Source organism: Solea senegalensis, linkage group LG9, assembly GCF_019176455.1.
Source record: "Solea senegalensis isolate Sse05_10M linkage group LG9, IFAPA_SoseM_1, whole genome shotgun sequence".
In the NCBI taxonomy this organism is placed as follows: Eukaryota; Metazoa; Chordata; class Actinopteri; order Pleuronectiformes; family Soleidae; genus Solea; species Solea senegalensis.
Window position 1 is genome coordinate 8,353,021 of NC_058029.1, and position 18,407 is coordinate 8,371,427.

General features: G+C 41.3%; 1 protein-coding gene across 1 annotated transcript in view; it reads right to left on the minus strand.

Annotated features, from left to right (window-relative positions):
- Positions 1-18,407, minus strand: part of LOC122774677 (endoprotease bli-like) — an 84,657-nt gene that overhangs the window by 26,363 nt on the left and 39,887 nt on the right. Inside the window, exons 11-13 of the mRNA XM_044034150.1 lie at positions 17,160-17,345; positions 7,227-7,350; positions 1,644-1,807 (exon numbers count right to left, since the gene is read on the minus strand). Of these exons, the coding sequence (XP_043890085.1) occupies positions 1,644-1,807; positions 7,227-7,350; positions 17,160-17,345 (474 nt within the window). The remainder of the gene's footprint in view (positions 1-1,643; positions 1,808-7,226; positions 7,351-17,159; positions 17,346-18,407) is intronic.

An 18,407-nucleotide genomic window follows, 5' to 3' on the forward strand; every position in this document is an offset into this window, starting at 1 on the left:
GCTTTATGCCCATTAACATCACATAATGTATAATGAATAGATCATTAATTTCTTACTGTTACAACACTATGGCCATCTATCTTCATGTTAAACCACTAGCACAGTAAACAGTGTTGAAAAATAATTTTGTCCACCATGACATAATATAAAGGACGGCTCTATGTCTTATTTTCCAGCTTTGTAGTTCTGGCGTCTTTTTTTTGTGACAATAAATAAACCTGTCTGAATGCTCGTGCTGTTAATAGTGTGATTTTATTCCTCATTCTCAGAGATTAAATTGGTGAGCACAGTGTTATTATTAGTGAAGGGAATAAAATCGACTGCACTGTAAACGTCCCTCAGACTGAACGCTTCACACAGTTACGACGCACACACCTACAATATATCCTTTCCCTCCCTCTAACTCATCAACAGAAAGAGACGATAACAAGCTTTTCCTGTAGCTGATCTCTTTCTCCTCCCTTATAGATGAGAAGCTGTTGGGGAGAAGAGAGAGAGAGAGACAGACAGAGATGTTTGTTTCCCAGCCCTTCCACTATCTCCGTGGGACGGCCCTCCCCATCCACCCACCAACCAACCAACCCCCCAACCTAATGGATCAAACAAAGGACATCATTTGTAGGCCAAGTCTTTTCTGAGCGTCTCTCTCCCCAGCTCTGCATACCAATCCAATACAGCCCAAGGAAAAAAGCAACGCTATGGTACGTGTGTGTGTGTATGTGTATGTGTGTCTAGGCCGGGGCTTGGAAGGTCTGTTTGCCTCTCCGCCAAGCATCGATTTATCCTTTTCTCCAATTTATTTCTCCTCCTAGCTTCTACGATCCATTCAGCTCTGCCTCTAAGGGAGGAACTCCGGGTAAAGACGCTGTCAGGCCTCGTTTCTGCCTCCTAACACCGGCTCAAAACTCATCTACAAAACTCTGCAAGGGCATGTCAGGCAGCAACATGCACACAAACGGAGCTTTACCTGTCGTCCAGCATGCGGCACGCTTTTGTCAGAGCTACAATTGGCCTGATAACGTGGCACAAGGCCTCAGAGGTCTGTGAGGGAATAATTCAGATTCTAAAACGGGGAATTCAGAGTCTGAGGTGGAGGATGATTACATGGACCACAGAATGCTCTTTAATTTTAAAAGGGAATCATACCCTAATCTTTTTCTCTGCAGATAGATCATGATCACTCGGCGTATGAGCAGATATGATCAGAATAACAATATCTCAGGTCTTGGCTCAACTGTCTGATTCCTATCTGCGTCTGTATGTTTCTGACATTTTCAGATGTTATTACTCAGACTCGAGGATTTGTATCCTAAAGCCATGATGGTGATGACAGTGTTCAACAGAAATGCTGCATCTGCACAAATCCTTCCTTCATGTCCCGTTGCACGCACACACAGAGATACACACACACACACACACACACACACACACACGTATGGCATAGATCTGCGAGCCATTCTTCAGTGTCACAGTGAGCGACGCATGGCACATCCTTACACCTGAAGTTGATCAATGCAGATATGTCCAGAGGGAAATTGAAATCCATAGGAAATTAGGTCGTGCCAGTGATTTATTGGAATAGTAAATCACAGAGTGTGTGATGTGTGAAACGTGCGTTCAGGCTCTTGTGTACAGTGCTGTACCTGAGGTCTGGGAACAGTGATATCAGCAGCCCGCACCTTCCTGTCTCTCTCCAGTTGGTAGACCCACTGCACCAGACCCAGAGGAGGGTAGTGGTGGTCCCTCTGGTACACGCGAGGAACAAGGTGACGCGACCCCATCGACACAACGCTCTGCAATGATCTCTCTGATGTAAGAAAAAAAAAGGGGAAAGAGACACAGAACATCTGATTGACTGTTTTAGCACCGTTTGCCTATGTGTTTTAATCTAAATGTCAAGTGATTTCTTTTTTTTTAAAATGCTACAGAGGATAACATTTGCATCAGGACTTTGAGTGCATAAAGTAGGCTGGAGTAAGATATGGAAATAAAAAGAAAAAAAGAAGAATATCCTTTTCCACATTATACAGTGTTTATTTATTCTTAGCTGCCATTTAGAAGTGAACTCCCTTCTTAGAGGTTGGAGTCGGCCACATGACTTGTTACTTTGTTACTATGCAAATCGTTGACATTAGCAACATTCAAGCAGTGTAAAAATGTGTGAAAATATGTGAAAACCAAAATAAAGAGGTGAACATTTTAGAGGTACTTTTCTTTATTGGCCTTTCAACCATGATTCGAGTGCAACACTGAGTTAAGGAGTTGTGATGCATTGCATGTCAGTTTTTTGGGGGGGAAATGACAGCTATGTTTACAATCAGTTTACAAAACAGTTCAACCGTATTCATGGTTGTGTTAAGCAAAGTCAAAATGAAAGCAGTACTAAAAATACTTTGAAACTGAACCCGGCCACTTTATGTTAAGGTAATGTGTGTGAAAAATCATTAATTATAGATCTTAGCCATTATTATTTCATCCTTAACTTTGTCCTGTAAGAACAGCATCACTTCTACATTCTACCTGTCTTACATTTATGAGTCTCTTAAAGATTAACAGTCCTAAACAGTCAAGCACGAATGTTCAAATAATACCAAGAGGCTTTTAGGCTTCTTTTTTTTTTTGAGAAGACAGTGTGTAGTGTGTGTGTGAACCCCAGCTGAAGAATCAAAGTCTCACACTTCCACACCGCCTCTCTCGCAGTTTTTCTTTTTTCTTTTGCTTTTTCCAGGTACACTGCTTATGCTCTAGCTTGTTTTTGTCCCTCTTTAATTGCTTTTTTTTACAGAGAGGAAGAAAAGACAACAACAAGGCAGCGAGGGCTGCGGCTAATGGAGAGGCTGTAATTGTGAATGGAGGCATTCAACTGGAGACATCGCCCGTGAATTGCGCCACACAATACCCAGCGCCAGGCTACTCAGATCACCGACCAGTCACCAAACACACACAGATACACACACACACAGAAACTCAGATCACTGGTGCTGAGAGGAGGAACGTAATCACACCTCCACAGAGAGCAATACACAGAGGAAGGGAGGAGAGAAGGAGGAGAGGAAGGAGCTGGAGGGGAGGAGAGGAAGAAGGGAGGAAGAGAAATTATACAAGAGGGGAGCATGAGGAGGAGAGGGGATGGTGAAATTGATGTTTCCTAACATTTGATTTGGGCCATAGAGCCCAGGAGGCAGATCAGATAAAGTCCCCCACTCTCTCCCTCTCTCTCTCTCTCTCTCTCTCTCTTCCTCTCTCTCTCACACACACACACACACACACACACAAACAGAGAAAGGGAGAGACATGTACACAGACTAACATAAATAAAACACACACAAAATTACATGCACAGTTAGCTCCTCACATTCACATAACACTGACACACACACACACACACACACAGCACATCTGCAGACACACACACACACAGGTAGTTCTCACACACCATCTTGGCGGTTGTTTACACAGCAACTGCTTGTGCTGTCTACTCTTTTCAGCCTTTCAATATCATTATTATTAGTATTATTTTGTTTTTTTTACACATGTATTTCTTGATTTCTGTGCGTTGTACAGCGGTGACAAAATACTTTCCCTGCGGGGATCATTAAAGCCTTTTTTTGATCCCCGATTCTGAGAGAGAGACATAAATTATACATCGTTGTAAACATTATGTGTATAACCTGTCAGAGAAGCATCATACAGACCCCTCACTTCCCTCTACCTGCTGAAACAGTGGAAAACTACACACACACCTCAGCCAAACAAACACCACCAAGCCAAAGCACACAGAAAGATGGAAAAAAGGGGGAAAAACACTCACAACAAAGCCTATGTGATGGTATATAAAAAAACTCTCAGCGAGGCGAGACGAGGCACCTGTCAGTGCTGCAGCTCCCGCTACTACAGAGAAACATCAGGACACAACAACTCAATTAAACACTCCATCCCTGTTCAATTACAGCCACATAATCACAGCAATTTACTGTCACTTGCCGTAACAGCCACCAAACAAACACACACATGGGTAGCGTGCGCACACAGAGGCAGACAAATGTGTGCACAGACGAGGCTGCATCGTCACAAAAGACACTCAGGTTGGAGCTGCTGGAGCTTCACATCGTGAGCGTGAGACTCAGCATGAGGCGTCTTCAAGGTGACTGGTGTGAGGCAAACTTTAAGAGAACAAATTAAGTGGATTGCTGTTTTACTCTTTTCCCACCAAGCAATTAAATTAGCCGATTACTTTCAAGTTATTCTAATACGCAATTGCAAAAAGCTGGAAGTTTAGGACATTTTTCTTTGTGGAACCTTTACACTTTGTAATGAGATCATAAGATATTAAAATCATCACTCGGTTGCAGTGTGGTACCTGAGCATGTATGATGTTTAAAGTTACTTGGAATGAGACACATTTGTAGGGATGTGTGATATGGGTATTGGCAGATATTGGCTTAAAAATGTATTATCAGATCTCAGCAAACACATCAGGGTCTGCCGATATATGACTAATGACTACAACAGTAGGCTTAAAAGGCAGCTACCTCCTTGACTTATATGCTGGTGCCCTCTACTATTATTTTTTTAACGTTTATTTATTTTGCTCAATGAGAACATTTCTGCTGCTACACGATCAGGTACAATATTATATTAAACTCACTACAGAAGAGACTAAAGGACTGCTGCAGTTGGACGCAGGAAAAAAACCTGCAAATCACCAACACAAATAGGAAAACACAAACTAAACATTAACTAAAACACGACAACATTAACTGCAATGGAAAAGGTAGGTACATGCTGTCAAACAAGGATCGTCACTGATTGGACTTTTACCCGGCGTTTGCTGCACGATGGCGGGGGTTCCGTCGTCCAGCTTCTTAAAATAAAACCTTCCGCCCAATAATTCCTCACCTCTCTCCATCTTTAGCTACTATCTCAGTCTCCTCTCTGACTGACAGCAGGCAAGTGACTGTTTCATGCGGATAATTTGCGGCTTTAATGTCAGTGGAGGTCGGCACACACCAGAAGTAAACAAACTTGCGTTAACTGTGTTCAATTATTTTAACGCGTTCATCTCGGGTGTATCAGCCCAAGCAATTCCAATATATCGGCAAAAAGTCCAACATCATACATCCCTACAAATTTCACATATTTTCCGACAACCAACCCCATGTTTTGTTGCCTTGTCCTTCTCTTGTCTGGACGGCATAAATATTTGTGATTCGAGCTCAGAAATCCATTTAATTTACTTTCAGTTAATTAAGCAGACACACTGAGTTGCCAGTTTGTTTAACACTGGCCAAGAACAAATGCAGTCTACTACAACAGGCCTGCAATAAATCTAAATTTTATGAAGGTTGTTATATTCACTTGTTGTTGTGTTGATTTAACTTTATGGTCATTTTGGAGGCTGGAGTTTGCAGCGCATGGAGGTAGGATTTATTGCAGGCTATTGTATTAGACTGCATTAGTTTGCAGCTAAATGTACCTTATAAAGTGGCAATTGTATTTCTTCTTTACTCCAGTGATTTACAGAAGTGCCCAGGACACAGGGTCACAGAAAATCGGTTTATGTTATTTGCTTGGTAATTTCTCCTCCCATTGGGATGTGTGTGGTCTATAATAATTACAAGGTAGACTTGGAGGAGGACAGAAATCTTTTAAGATCCCTCCAGTAAAAAGCGGAGGTCCCTTCAGTAAAACTAAATCTTTGGACAGAGACTGTGAGTTTTCCTGACTAAACCAGACACAAATTCTGACATCCACAAGCTCTACAAGCTCTCTCCTAATTCATTTACTTCTTAGTTTGTAAAGTTGACTGAAAGATGAGATACAGAACTAGCTATTCTTATATAAAAGCCAAATTAACATTTATTTTGTGATTAGCAGTACAAAAATCTTGTGCTTTATTTCTTATTCATTTTTTAGTTTGGGCAGTTCTGGCCCCCTGAATTAAGACACATACATTGATCCTCATCATTTTTTCATTTCTCTCAGTATAAGATGTAATAAACGTAATTTCCAAAACTTTCTGAGGGTTTCCAAAAACATGTCTGCAAATAATCAGCATGTCACGACTGTGGGTGAAGTTCAGAGCACGGAGTGGTGAACGTCAACAGGAGGATTTGGGGACAAGACTCAGGAGCAGCATGTTTGTGTGTGTGTGTCTGTGTGTGTGTGTGTGTGTGTGTGTGTGTGTGTGTGTGTGTGTGTGTGTGTGTGTGTGTGTGTGTGTGTGTGTGTGTGTGTGTGCAGACAACAGATTGACGAACAGTTTGAACTTGGGTTAGATCCAGGAGCATACAGAGAGATACATGGATGGATGGAGAGAGGGAGGGAGAGGTGGAGCGGGGGAGTCATTGATTTCTCAACAGAGAGATCAGCATCTTGACAGAGAGAGACGAGAGAGAGCATGCGAGCACACATACACACACACACGAAATGGGAGTGTGTTCCCAGTGTGGCCCTTAGGTGAAATGCCACAATTTTCCATGTCTGTTCAGCTTTACAAGATGAAGCTAAATTCATTTAAATGCATGTAAGACGATAAAGTTTGATCTTTTACCAAAGCCAATCAGTAACATGTGCTAACTTTAACATCACATTTGTTAGGCCCCCTAACTTGTCTTGGTTATCTTTCAAAAGTCCATTAAATTCCAGGAACTCGATGACCGGTGGGAACTCCTGTTGACAGAGAGCAACAGGGAAGTCTGGTTCAGTGTCTCTCTCCCAGCATGCCTCGGTGATTCTAACAACCCTAAAGCCCCCGACAGGGAGGAAGGTGCTGTGGCTTCATGCCGGTGTGGTTAACGAGGTGTGTGTGTGTGTGTGTGTGTGTGTATGGCGATTGTGGGCACCGGGGGAGCTGACGCACTCTGTGCGGGGAGGGGGTGGGATTGAGAAGGGGCAGCCAGGAGTCACACTGTAATTATACATCACGGTCGCTGTGGTCAGTGGCCTGATTGACTTCCTCTGACTCAGCCAAAGAGGCAGCGATGGCAGGTGGGGGCAGGTGCTTCGTGGGAGAGGAAGGACTGGGAAGTTTTTGCTTGATCATACTCTTTATCGACATATTTGCTCCTACTTTCATTTTTTAACTCCACTAACTTGGCTTTCAGAGGATGATGTTTATAAGTACAGTAAGTGCATGTGTCTTAAACCTCAAAAAAAAAAAAAAAACTTCCTCCGTGCACACTTCAGTTTGTGAGTTTAAAGTTTTGCAAGTGGATGACACTTACCATGCATGGTCCTGTGTGGGTGGTAGGTGCCATAGAGGGTGAGTGTAACACTGAGCAAGGCTCCGGCTGCCTCCTCTTCAGTCGGCCTCGCACAGCTCCTCGCTGTGCCTTTGTGGTCAGTCACCTAGAAATAAACACATTACCAAGGGCATCACGGAGTGATTCATATGGAAAACTTCCAAAATTTAACATGAGAAATCAGTAAATAAAGAGAAATCACTGATGACTGAGAACTGTGTTGTTCACTGAAACAGTCAAACCTGTTAAACTACCTGGCTTTTCTAAGCTCTATTAATAAGATAAACAACAACTTTGTCTCCTTGGGTAGGTACAAGAGGTGACCTGTGAAGAGCTGTGTGACAGAGAAAAATAAAGGACAAAGGAAAAAGACGAGAATAATGAAACATTTTACAGCTGTGTGATGTAAAACAAAACTTTTTCTGATGACAGACATTGCAAAGCACCTGAGTTTAAACTCTTGACACACTAACTCTTACTTCAAATACAAACGAAACCTAAGGTGGCACCAACACAAAAAAACTTTTACGTTTAACTGTTTAAAATGTTTAACTCGTAGCAACAACATAACCTTTATTCTGGATATTGTGGGATGCATCATGAGTTGTCTTTTATGATGACACATTAGGTGAGCAATTATCATGTCCAGTGTTTATCTATTATTTTCCCCCCCGATGCCTCTTGGACTGGTTTCATGCCCGTTTGAACTTGGCATGGACTTGTGTCCTGTGACACGGCTGTGAGTCAGGTTTGAGCCAAGAATCTGATGACTGTACACTAACAGGTCGACTAATGTGGGGTTTGGCGATGTGGATTTTTAGATATCAGTGCAGCCAATGGCCGTCTTTATTTTGTCCTCCGACTGTTGATGATTGAATGATAACAACAATAACAGTTTGACAGTTATTCAAGAGGTTATCCAAATATAAATACATGTCTGGGTGAAAAAATAAAGTTTTAGTAACAGCAACATTCATCAAGTTTCAGAAACCAAAAATGCCTATTTTGTAAATATTAGCTAATTATTAAAAATAATAAAAAAGTATTGGCCTAACTGATGAGTCCTCCTCTACTGTGCACCACACCTGAGTCATGAACTCCAGTGACTTCACATACTCCTGTGTTATAGTAAATACAACAGCCATACTGGCAGACAAATTCAACTATTGTGAAACAACTGCCATCAGGACTCGTTTGGGGTTTAAATCTGGGCTTTGGCTGGGCCTAACATGTCAGAAATGAATCCTGATGTCACTCCAGCATTGTTGTGGCTGTATGATCGGAGTCATTGTCTTGCTGAAAGGTCACCTGTTGTCCCAGTCTAAGGTCATATTATGCTCCCTGAGACAGGATTTTCTACAGGGACTTCTCTGTGTTTGTATTCAGCCTTCTCTCAATTATGAACAGTCTCCCTGTCCACTGAGCAGCAGAAGCAAATACCCCACAGGCTGAATTTGTCAGGTGATGATCGGTACCTTTTTTGGGGGAGATTTTAACCAGGGACACTTTTCTCTCATGCTATCAGCCTTTTACATACAAACACTGGGCAAGTTGCAATATGCCTTTTATTCGAGTGACTTCCAAGGCCACTCCACCATAAAAGCTTGATTGATGGTTGTCCTTGTGACACGTTCTCCAATCTCTGCAGAGGACATGTGAAGCTCTTTCAGAATGACTATTGGCTTTGACCAATGTCCCAGTTTTCCTATTACTTGGTTTGGCTGGACAGCCAACTCTATAGACAGTAAAATGCACTGCACATAGATGTATGAATACGGGTGTGAATGAGTGAATGGCAAAACTGTAGTGTAAAGCAGTGTGTAAAGAGCTACAGTATATGCATACAGACCGTTTTAGCATCTAGTGGTTCCGAAATTCATAATTCAAAATGATTAGGGCATATGTTCTTGTGCATCAAAGCTTTAGAATTTAGAGTACATATTCCCGCCAACACTTGAAATGCAATATCACTCAACAAAAAAGTAAAAACTTTCCCTAAACCTACTCCTTTAATCAGATTTGAAACAAAAAATAAAGGGTTCTTCCTTGGGTCATGGAGGTTTTTTAAACAACACAAAAAAATACCCTCTTTGGCAGATGTAATGATTTTAAACAATTTCTCTGATCAATTCCTCACCACACAGCGATGGGATCACTCTGGCACTAGACTTAAGCCTATTTCACACTAAGACTAGCAGTTTATAACCCGCGTTTTTAAACCTGAGTGACATCATAACCATTACAAGTGGTTAAAAAAATGATAATGTTACGGTGGTTACTATTTTGATTATTTCATCCCAGTCTCTTTTTAAATCAATCATTTAGGAGATCCGATTGATGAAGTAAATAATATTGAGCACTGTCCCAAAAAAGAAGGAGCTGGAAATGGCACATAGCAGGGAAAAATAGAACAGATAAAGAAGAAATGAGCGTGTTCACCCAGGTCTTACGTTGCCATGGATGTCCAGGAGTGAAATCCAATTAAACATATTCTCAAAGATAAAAACAAAACCAAACATTTTAAACCCTGGATTAAACTGTTTTTTTGATCAGTGGGAATGGTAATTCTGTTTGTCATTTGTAGAGCAGACTCAACTGAAGTACACATGCATCTGGAGCACCAGAGGAAAGGGACTGAATATTTTTTTTGTAAAAGAAGAGATTTCAGTTTTTGATTTTGCAACCAGAATGTCTAAAAAGGCAAATCCAAGATCGATAGGTAATCAGAGAAAATGTCTCCATTTGATATTAAAGCTGCAAAAACAATAAAGTGAGTCAAAAAAAGTGAAGAGGTCAGAAAACTGTGTATGTTTGTAGCGAGTATATCTGTGTGAGTGCAGCGAGCAGAGCGGAGCAGAGCAGAGGTGGCCACTAGCCAAGCACAGCATTGATTTGTTGTTGGTAAACAAACAGCTGGATGCTACAGGTGGATCGATATGCCTCTCATGCTCTCCAGCCTCCCAGCATGCCCTTCTACAGAGTCGACATGGCTCTCAGAGCTGCGACCCCACTGTCACCGGCAAACTTCATGAGTCAAGCATTTTTAGAGACACCGGTTTGTTTCTACTTAAGTTAATTTAAACATAAAGTGAGACTCTCCACACACAAGGGGCCATTGGGATCTACACATACTGTTTTTGCCATTACTTTACATTATAATTTTAACAGTGTACAAATCAATCGAGTTTCCTATACATGACCAAAGCTTAAAAAGACATAAACCAATTACAAAACTAATGACGTTACTAAAATAATGTGTGACTTCATTGGAATTGAACTGTGAGTACTTCAGGCACAGGAAGAAAAAAACAGGGCCTCAGAAAGGAAAAAAAAATTAAACTGACTTTTTAGACAAAAGAGAGACAAAAGAAAGTGAAAGGATTAGCAGAAGCAGAGGAACAGAGGGGAGAGGGAGAGGATTTCAAAGCTGGAGAAACTACAGAGGAACAAAAAGAGAGAAGTGGGAGGATTAGTGATATGGGAGAGATGGAAGGATATAGAAACGACTGAGTGTCAGGGAAAGGAAAGTGAGAACCAGCGATAGATGGTGAGCCCGAGAAAAGACAGGAGTTCAGAGAGAGATGGTAATACAGAGGAGGGTCAGGGAAGAGACACACACAGTATGATAGGTACAGTGAAATGAAAAGAAAGATAACAATGTGGGAACAGAAGGCAGTGAAGTAGCTTTCTAATCTAAACACAAATGTTAACAACTACACCAGTCTCCATTTATCTCATTCAAATGACACGAGAGACTTACATCACGCAAGATCCAGTGTTTAACGTATTCTGGAATAAAAACGAGTCAAGCTTAATGACCACTGCTGGTTTGATTTTAAAAACATTAAAACACCCATGTACTATTTAAATTATGAATTACGCAAAGAAGGTGAAATGCCACTTTCAATAATGTGCTAGTGAGTTTATTAGAGGAAATAATTAGGATTTGTGCTTCAAATGATATTGGTTCCAGGACTGACTGAGAAAACACTTTTTATTTATTTATTTTTAACTAGGCTAGACTTTGCTGTGGCATCTGTTCAGGTATGGTGTCACAAGGGTAACATTAACAGTGCCTGTGTTTTATTTAAGACTCTCAGCAAGCAGCAAGCAGCCAGCAATGTCAGTAGTGAGCACAAGAGTAGAACCCTAAATGGAAATATACTACACCTGCATTTTTCCTGGTGTGATTATCAGAATGTCTGATTTGTAGGTAAGACAGAAGCTCAACCAATTTATTTCTAGTCCTAATAAATTAGTTTTATTGAGACCATTAGTGCTTGCTTTGGGCTCGTGGAATGAAGAGAGGATTCAAAATAAAACCCCAAACGAACGAGAGAGTGTTGGCTGTGTTGGGAGAGAGGGAGGCAGTGTCAGATGGGAGGGGAGGAGGAGTCTTGCTGCGTCTACATATGTAAAGCAGCAGGGAAGCAGCAGTGTGTCAGACTGAGGCTGTGGCCCAACCTGAGCTCCACGCTGCTCCCTCCAACACATCAATCATCCAAAACAGGGCCATCACAGCTGCACTGCATGCTGGGAGACACGCACATGCGGGCACGCACACACGGTGCAGCAAGATTGACTATAAACAACTGAACAAACGCACGCACGCACACACACAGCTATCCTTTTAGAGACTCTGCATTGACTTCTATTCATTTGGACGCCTTATCCAAGCCTTAACCATAACCAGTTAATGCCTAACCCTCAAATTTAACCTAACCACAATTCAAATCTTAGCCCTAAACTTAACCAGTCCTTCACATATGCGGTCCTGCCTCATTAGGACCAGGTTTCGGTCTCCTTGGTCAATGTTTATGGCAGAAAGAGTCCTAAAGAGGTACGAAAATACAAGTGACATTTATGCACACACAGATGAAAATGGTATACAGCCACACACAACATTCTGCAATAATCACAAAAACACACATACACTACATAATCACTTAACACATACATAACGATGTTAATGAAAAGTGTATGTAGTAAATAACACACTCACACGCATACCCACAGTGCACACACACACACACTTACACTCTCGCTGCCTCCCAGTCTCACATTAACGCAGACAAACAGAAATAGGTATCCTGTGCCCACAGGGTGCCCTCACCCCCGACCATCTGTGACGGGTGCCAACACACAGCGGGTGAGATTTACACGGAGACCCACCCCAACCCACCTCCACACACACACACACACACACACACACACATACACACAGAAAAAAGAAAAACCCACAAAGGGCCGCTCGGATCGCTTGATCTCCCATAACTCATTAAACATGCAGATATATGCAAATATATGCACCTCTAGAAATCCACCTTGGGCCAGAGTGTGTGAGTGTGTGTGTTTGTGGGGAAAGAGTACACATTTTGTGCGAATGTGCAAGTGAATTTGTTTTCACTGTTGCAGCCACGGATGCTCTGACGGTGTGCCTGCATGCCCAAAACCTGATGACGTTAGTTTCAGTTAAAGTAAAGTCTAGTGTTATTTATCTCCTTATTTACCGGACATATTATTATATTAGGTATCAGCATTCAAAGTCATAAAATCTTAATTCACGAATCAAAACTAACATCACCAATTAAAACGAGGCAGAGAGACCTGTGTTCTGTTTTTATTACTCCTTGTTGTTAATATTCCACTCCCACACGTTTAAAGTAAAGTAATAACATTAGTTCTGCGGTTACTGAGTCATTAGTTAGTGTACTGTAACCACCTGCATCAACACCCACGGTACCTGCACTATAATACAAGTCTAAGAATGGAATAAGCAATTAATGGAATAAATGATCAGAATAAATTTTTTTTAACACAATTATATTTATAAAGCCTGCAAAAGTATGACTACATAAAAAAGTGCAACTGCTGTTCATTCTTTATTGAATTGTCTGAATTGCTGTTTTTTGTTTGTATGGATTTAGTTTGACGTGATATAACAGATAGTACATGTTTAACACAGCTGCTGTTTTATGTTGATACAAACTGGTTACATTCAGCGTCACTCTGTGTTACATTTCATGGTGCTTTCTTTATGTTATTATGTCAAAAATGGCTTCATATCATCAAAAACAAAATAATATAAAATACAATGCAGCTACCATGGAAGAGAGACATGTATTCACTTTATTTCATTTAATTTTGTTGATGTTTTTTTGATGAGATGAACCATTTTAATACAAGTGCTCTTTCGTGGATACATACGTGAACACTTCAGGTCTAGTTTTCATGTCCCCATTGAGAACTTGGGTAATGTTTTTCACACACAGCAGAAACTCTATAGCGCTCGAATTATCTGCTGGTTGTTGTGTTATCAGTTAGTCACTCTGTGTGTGTGTGTGTAATCTGTAGGGGAGACAAGAGGAAAAGAACAGTGGCTCCCGACAAAGCACCAGGGATGATGATGGTAAATATGTGATGTGTCAGTCATGGGCAGCAAGGGTAGCTCTCTGTGTTGTTTGTGTGTGTTTGTGTGTGTGTGTGTGTGTGTGTGCAACCACAGCGCTGCAGGCTAAATAGTGCTGTTATATTTCCACAGCTCCACGAGTCACAGTCATCTTGAGTCTCTGTGTCCTCTGGGAATCAGACATGTCTCTGCTCAAAGACCGCTGTCACCCTGCTACACACAAACAAACACACACACACGCACACACGCACACACGCACACACTCCCTGTGGACATGGCTGCATGGAGCCAGGTGGGTTTTAGACTCGAGGTGAGTGATGTTTCTTTATATTTAATGCTTCATTTGTACGTGTGTACAGGACACACAAATAAAGCCCCCGTGCACTCACATGTCGAACTTATTAATTAAAAGACTATTTGCTGCATTACTTAAGGAAACACACTTAAACGATTAATTAATTCTTTCCTCTTTCCCAGTGCAATAGTGGTGAATGGTCTTTTGTATGCAGTGTTTACAGCAAAGGAAAAATAAAACACATCTCTTTTCATAGTATTATGGAAGAAAATATCTAAACTGTCATAACCTTCCATTTCCTGTCAAACGCTATAATGACAAGGACAGAAATGGATTACAGAGGATGTGTGAGAGTGTGAGAATGAGGCTACTTCCATTTTAATACATTTTCATGTTGAAAGAAATCGATCATTTGAGTGTTTTAGCTCTTTAGCTATGGTCTACTTATTTGCACAAAACACTGCAAACAAGGTACAGCAACAGTAACAATTCAGTTTCTTTCCTTGTATGATGACGGCACAGTGGATCTGTAACTGAAAGCAAGTATTAGAAATGCATTCACTGCTGGTCCTGAAGCTGTAAATATTTAGACAAGCAAAGAATTTTCCAAACCCTCTGAGTTTAGGGGCCTGATAACTACATATAGAAGTATGAACATCAGGTGTAAACATAACAAAATGATGCACGCTACACCTAGTCTATAGTGTGCATTTAGTCTGCGTGTATATGTGTGGGTAGAGAGCACTAGAGATTAAATTAATTGACACACGGTCAAAGTAATATCTGTTCTGCTCACTCTCAACGCTGGTTGGTGCCGTTATCATCCCTGATATTGATGCTTACACATTATTGGTCCCAAATCAAGTCTGGTTGATACAACACAAACTGCTGTTTGCTGGATGTTTATACTGTGCAATACTGCCTGCAATATTGTCTCTGATCAACAGTAACAGCACCGAGCCGAGCTGAGGCACCACAGATGGTGGTAGAGTGAGCACAGGGGAGAGGAGATATGAGAGGGGGGGGAGAGAAGAGAGAGAGTTAAAGAGTCATTCTAGCCCTGCAGTCTCGTCTCCTTCACAACGCTGGAAGGTCAGCCGAGCCTCGAGCCATAACACTCGCTCCCTTTTCACTTCAGTCCTGCTTTTATTTCGCCAGCACCACAGTGCTTTTTTGACAATTGTCATCATGACAAATCAATATAGACTCTCCACAGACCTCCCTCCTCCTCCTCGCCCTCCTCCGCTGCCCTTGAGGTTTTAAACACTGATCCTGCAGATAGTCCAGTTAAAGTCCCCTCCCTGGGCCTCAGTTTTATAGTTTACTCTTTACTTTCTTTACCCTACCACTGTATTTTCTATTAGCCCTCTGTTTGTCCTCTGTGTCGCTTGTCTTGTCCTCTGTTTCTGTCTACACGCCTCGTCAAGATTTAATTGGAATGGCTGCTTGTTGAACTTCAGATTTTTGAGGGAGCCGAGACATTAAACTGAATATTGAACACACTTTTTAAAACATTATTTCAACTTGAAATAACTCTGTTACACTACATCTGTTTGTGTTTGCACGTCTCTCTAATTTATGGTAAAGTCGACAACCAGTGTTACTGTAAGCTAATCAGTGTTTGTATGTATATGCTGATTAGCGGTGTGCAAAGGCGTGCGAGCACGTCAGTGGCAAGCTCTAATTCGTGTTGCGAGCGCCGCTGTGACTCGTCTCGGCCCTCAGATAATGAGCCGCACCGCTGTTATGCGGCTCAGCTTCACGGTCTTTCCTCTCCGTCTCATGTGACATACTGGGTCCTGGTAATTGGTCACAGAGGGGACAGTAAATCTGCACGAGGACGTGGGAGAGACACACACGGAGAGAGAGAGAGAGAAAGAGAGAGAGTGAGAGATACAGTGTGCATGTGCGTGTGTGTGTTTGCAGGAAGTGCGAGGTGATAGAGGACAGGGGGCGGGTGTCTTTCATCTTCACAGCTTTTTCTCTATAAACCTCCAACTGTTTACAAGGACTGACGCCTATTTGCACACACACACACACACACACACAGCGAGACCCCGCCCCTCCACCTCGACAGCTACCACCCACACATATACAGTAAATGACCTAAGCACACTACTGTCTGCGAGTATGGATTCTAATCAGACGTCGGCAGTATTGTGTCTGTCAAACCCGGCCAAGGTTACTTAACCTTCCAGTCTTAATTTCCCTTCCATTTTAGCTCCTTCCTCCCTATCAAACATCAGCACATTTATGAGAGAGAGAGAGAAAAAAAACAGGAAGGGAAGAGTGTGGGGAGGAAAATTAAGATTGCCATGCTTGGCTGAAGCTCAGAGATGAAAGTAGAGGATGATTCATATTGCTATGGCAAAATGAACTGAATCAAGCTGAGCTGAGCAGTGCTGGGCTATTTTTGAACTTCTATACACTACAGCTACAGGAAGAGGACAATGTGAAGTAGAGCAAATTATTTCTATATCTACATATATATGTATATATATATATATATCTACATATATATGTATATATATATATATATATATATACATATATATATATACTTATATATAAATAAGAAGCCATGTAAAGTAGGGTTTCCAGAAGGGTTTGTGAAAATGAGTGAAGAAGACTGTCCTCCAGCTGACATGGCGCTGTTCATCAGTGTTTGTCCATAATGTACAGTAAATGCTTCTGCATCAAACTCACATGCAGAAAAGTGACATTTGAAATGTTGTACACAAACACAGCACTGCTTTAGCTCCAGTCCTCTCTCACTGTCTTTCTGCTCTTTCTGTTCTTCTACTGTACTTTAAAATAAAGTGGAAGAGCTGCTCTTTACGTTTTTCTAGGGACGTATTTGCTGGACAAAGCAGACCAAATTCTCTGTTTTGTAATTAAGCTTGAAAACAAAACATAAAACAATCAGGATCTTAGATTCACAGTGCAGCCTGTAATTAGTGGGGGATCAGTTGACAGAACACTTCATTCTTTGTATTGATTAGTGTTGTGACCGAAGGCTTTGTTGGGCTGCAAATCTTCAGTTTTTCAAATTTAAAGGTTTGTGAATGGCTGGCTTAATCAATGTATTGGTTTGCTATGTTAGTGTGCTTGGCACCAAGCATAAACGCAGCTGGGGGGCAGCTACGTGTTGCTAATGTGGCTACAAATGTCAAAAGTACCAAAAGCAGATTATTAACAGTTTATGTTTCACCTGCAGGGTCCACAGGCCTCGCGGCTGCTCCCCCCAGCAGTGCACAGTCATCAGGGTCCAGTGTTTCAGGCCGTCGGTAGAGGCATCATTGGGTCGTGTGTCCAACAGCAGTGATACCGTGCTGCCGGGAGACTTCAGGCTTATGGAGAGGTCACCTCGACACACAGCACTGATGCTTACGCTCACCTGGTGAGAGACAGGTGGCAAGAGAAGAAGGTGTGAAGAAGGAGATCAACGGAGGGATGTCACAGAAGAAAATAACAGGGAGGAAGTGGGTGTACAGAAACAGAATAATGAAACATGTTATCTTCCAAATATAACCCAGACCATCTTGCAGATTGTTGGTAAAACTGTGGCTGTTTATTGTGGATGAAATTAATGACCAACTTTATATAATGCAGGAACAACAGCAATTTGACTTTATTCTGTGTAAAAGTCAAGAAAGGTTTGAATAAGTGAATGAAAAATCTTAAAGAAATATTTACCTTATTTGTCTATTTCTTTTACAGCCATGTATTTATCTTAACTCTGGTCAGGAAACACTTTGCACTGATACTATATAAGATAAAGACGAAGGAAGTCTTAAGGCTTTTTCAGAGTCATCTGATTAATAAAAATGACAAAAGAAAAATCACTGCCAATTATCAAAACAAAACAAACAAAGCAAACTAACAGTACAGGCACAGACACTATCTAATTATGCAAATACACATGAGAAAAGAAAAACCGACTCAGTTTTAAAACATGTTTATATGTAACAATAAGATCAAATAAATCCATAAACCTCTAATGATATTTTGCTCACAACAAATGGATCTAAACATGTTTTACCTCAAGCATTGACAGCAGTGAGTGTTTTCTAAAAAATGGATCTCGTCTGTTAGAATATGAAATTCTCAGAAACATCTTTGTAAGATATGATGGATAAGCGGCAACTCAAACTATATTGCAATAACAAACAAGTCAATGAGAAGAAGGATTACGCTATTTGCAGTCTCCGTGCTAAGCTAAGCTAACCAGCTGGCGGCAGGTTTGCATTTACCATAACGACAGAAGAGTGGAATTACGCCTCTCATCTAACTCTCGGCAAAAGACTTTGACATTTTTGAAAATGTCAGACAATTCCTTTAAATCTATGAGATTGCTGGACTCAATATTCGTATCTGAGACGCCGCGGATAAACATATAATATAGTTCACTCTGGAAATGTTGCAGTGCGGCGCAAACCTGTGTTATATGCCCGTGTTT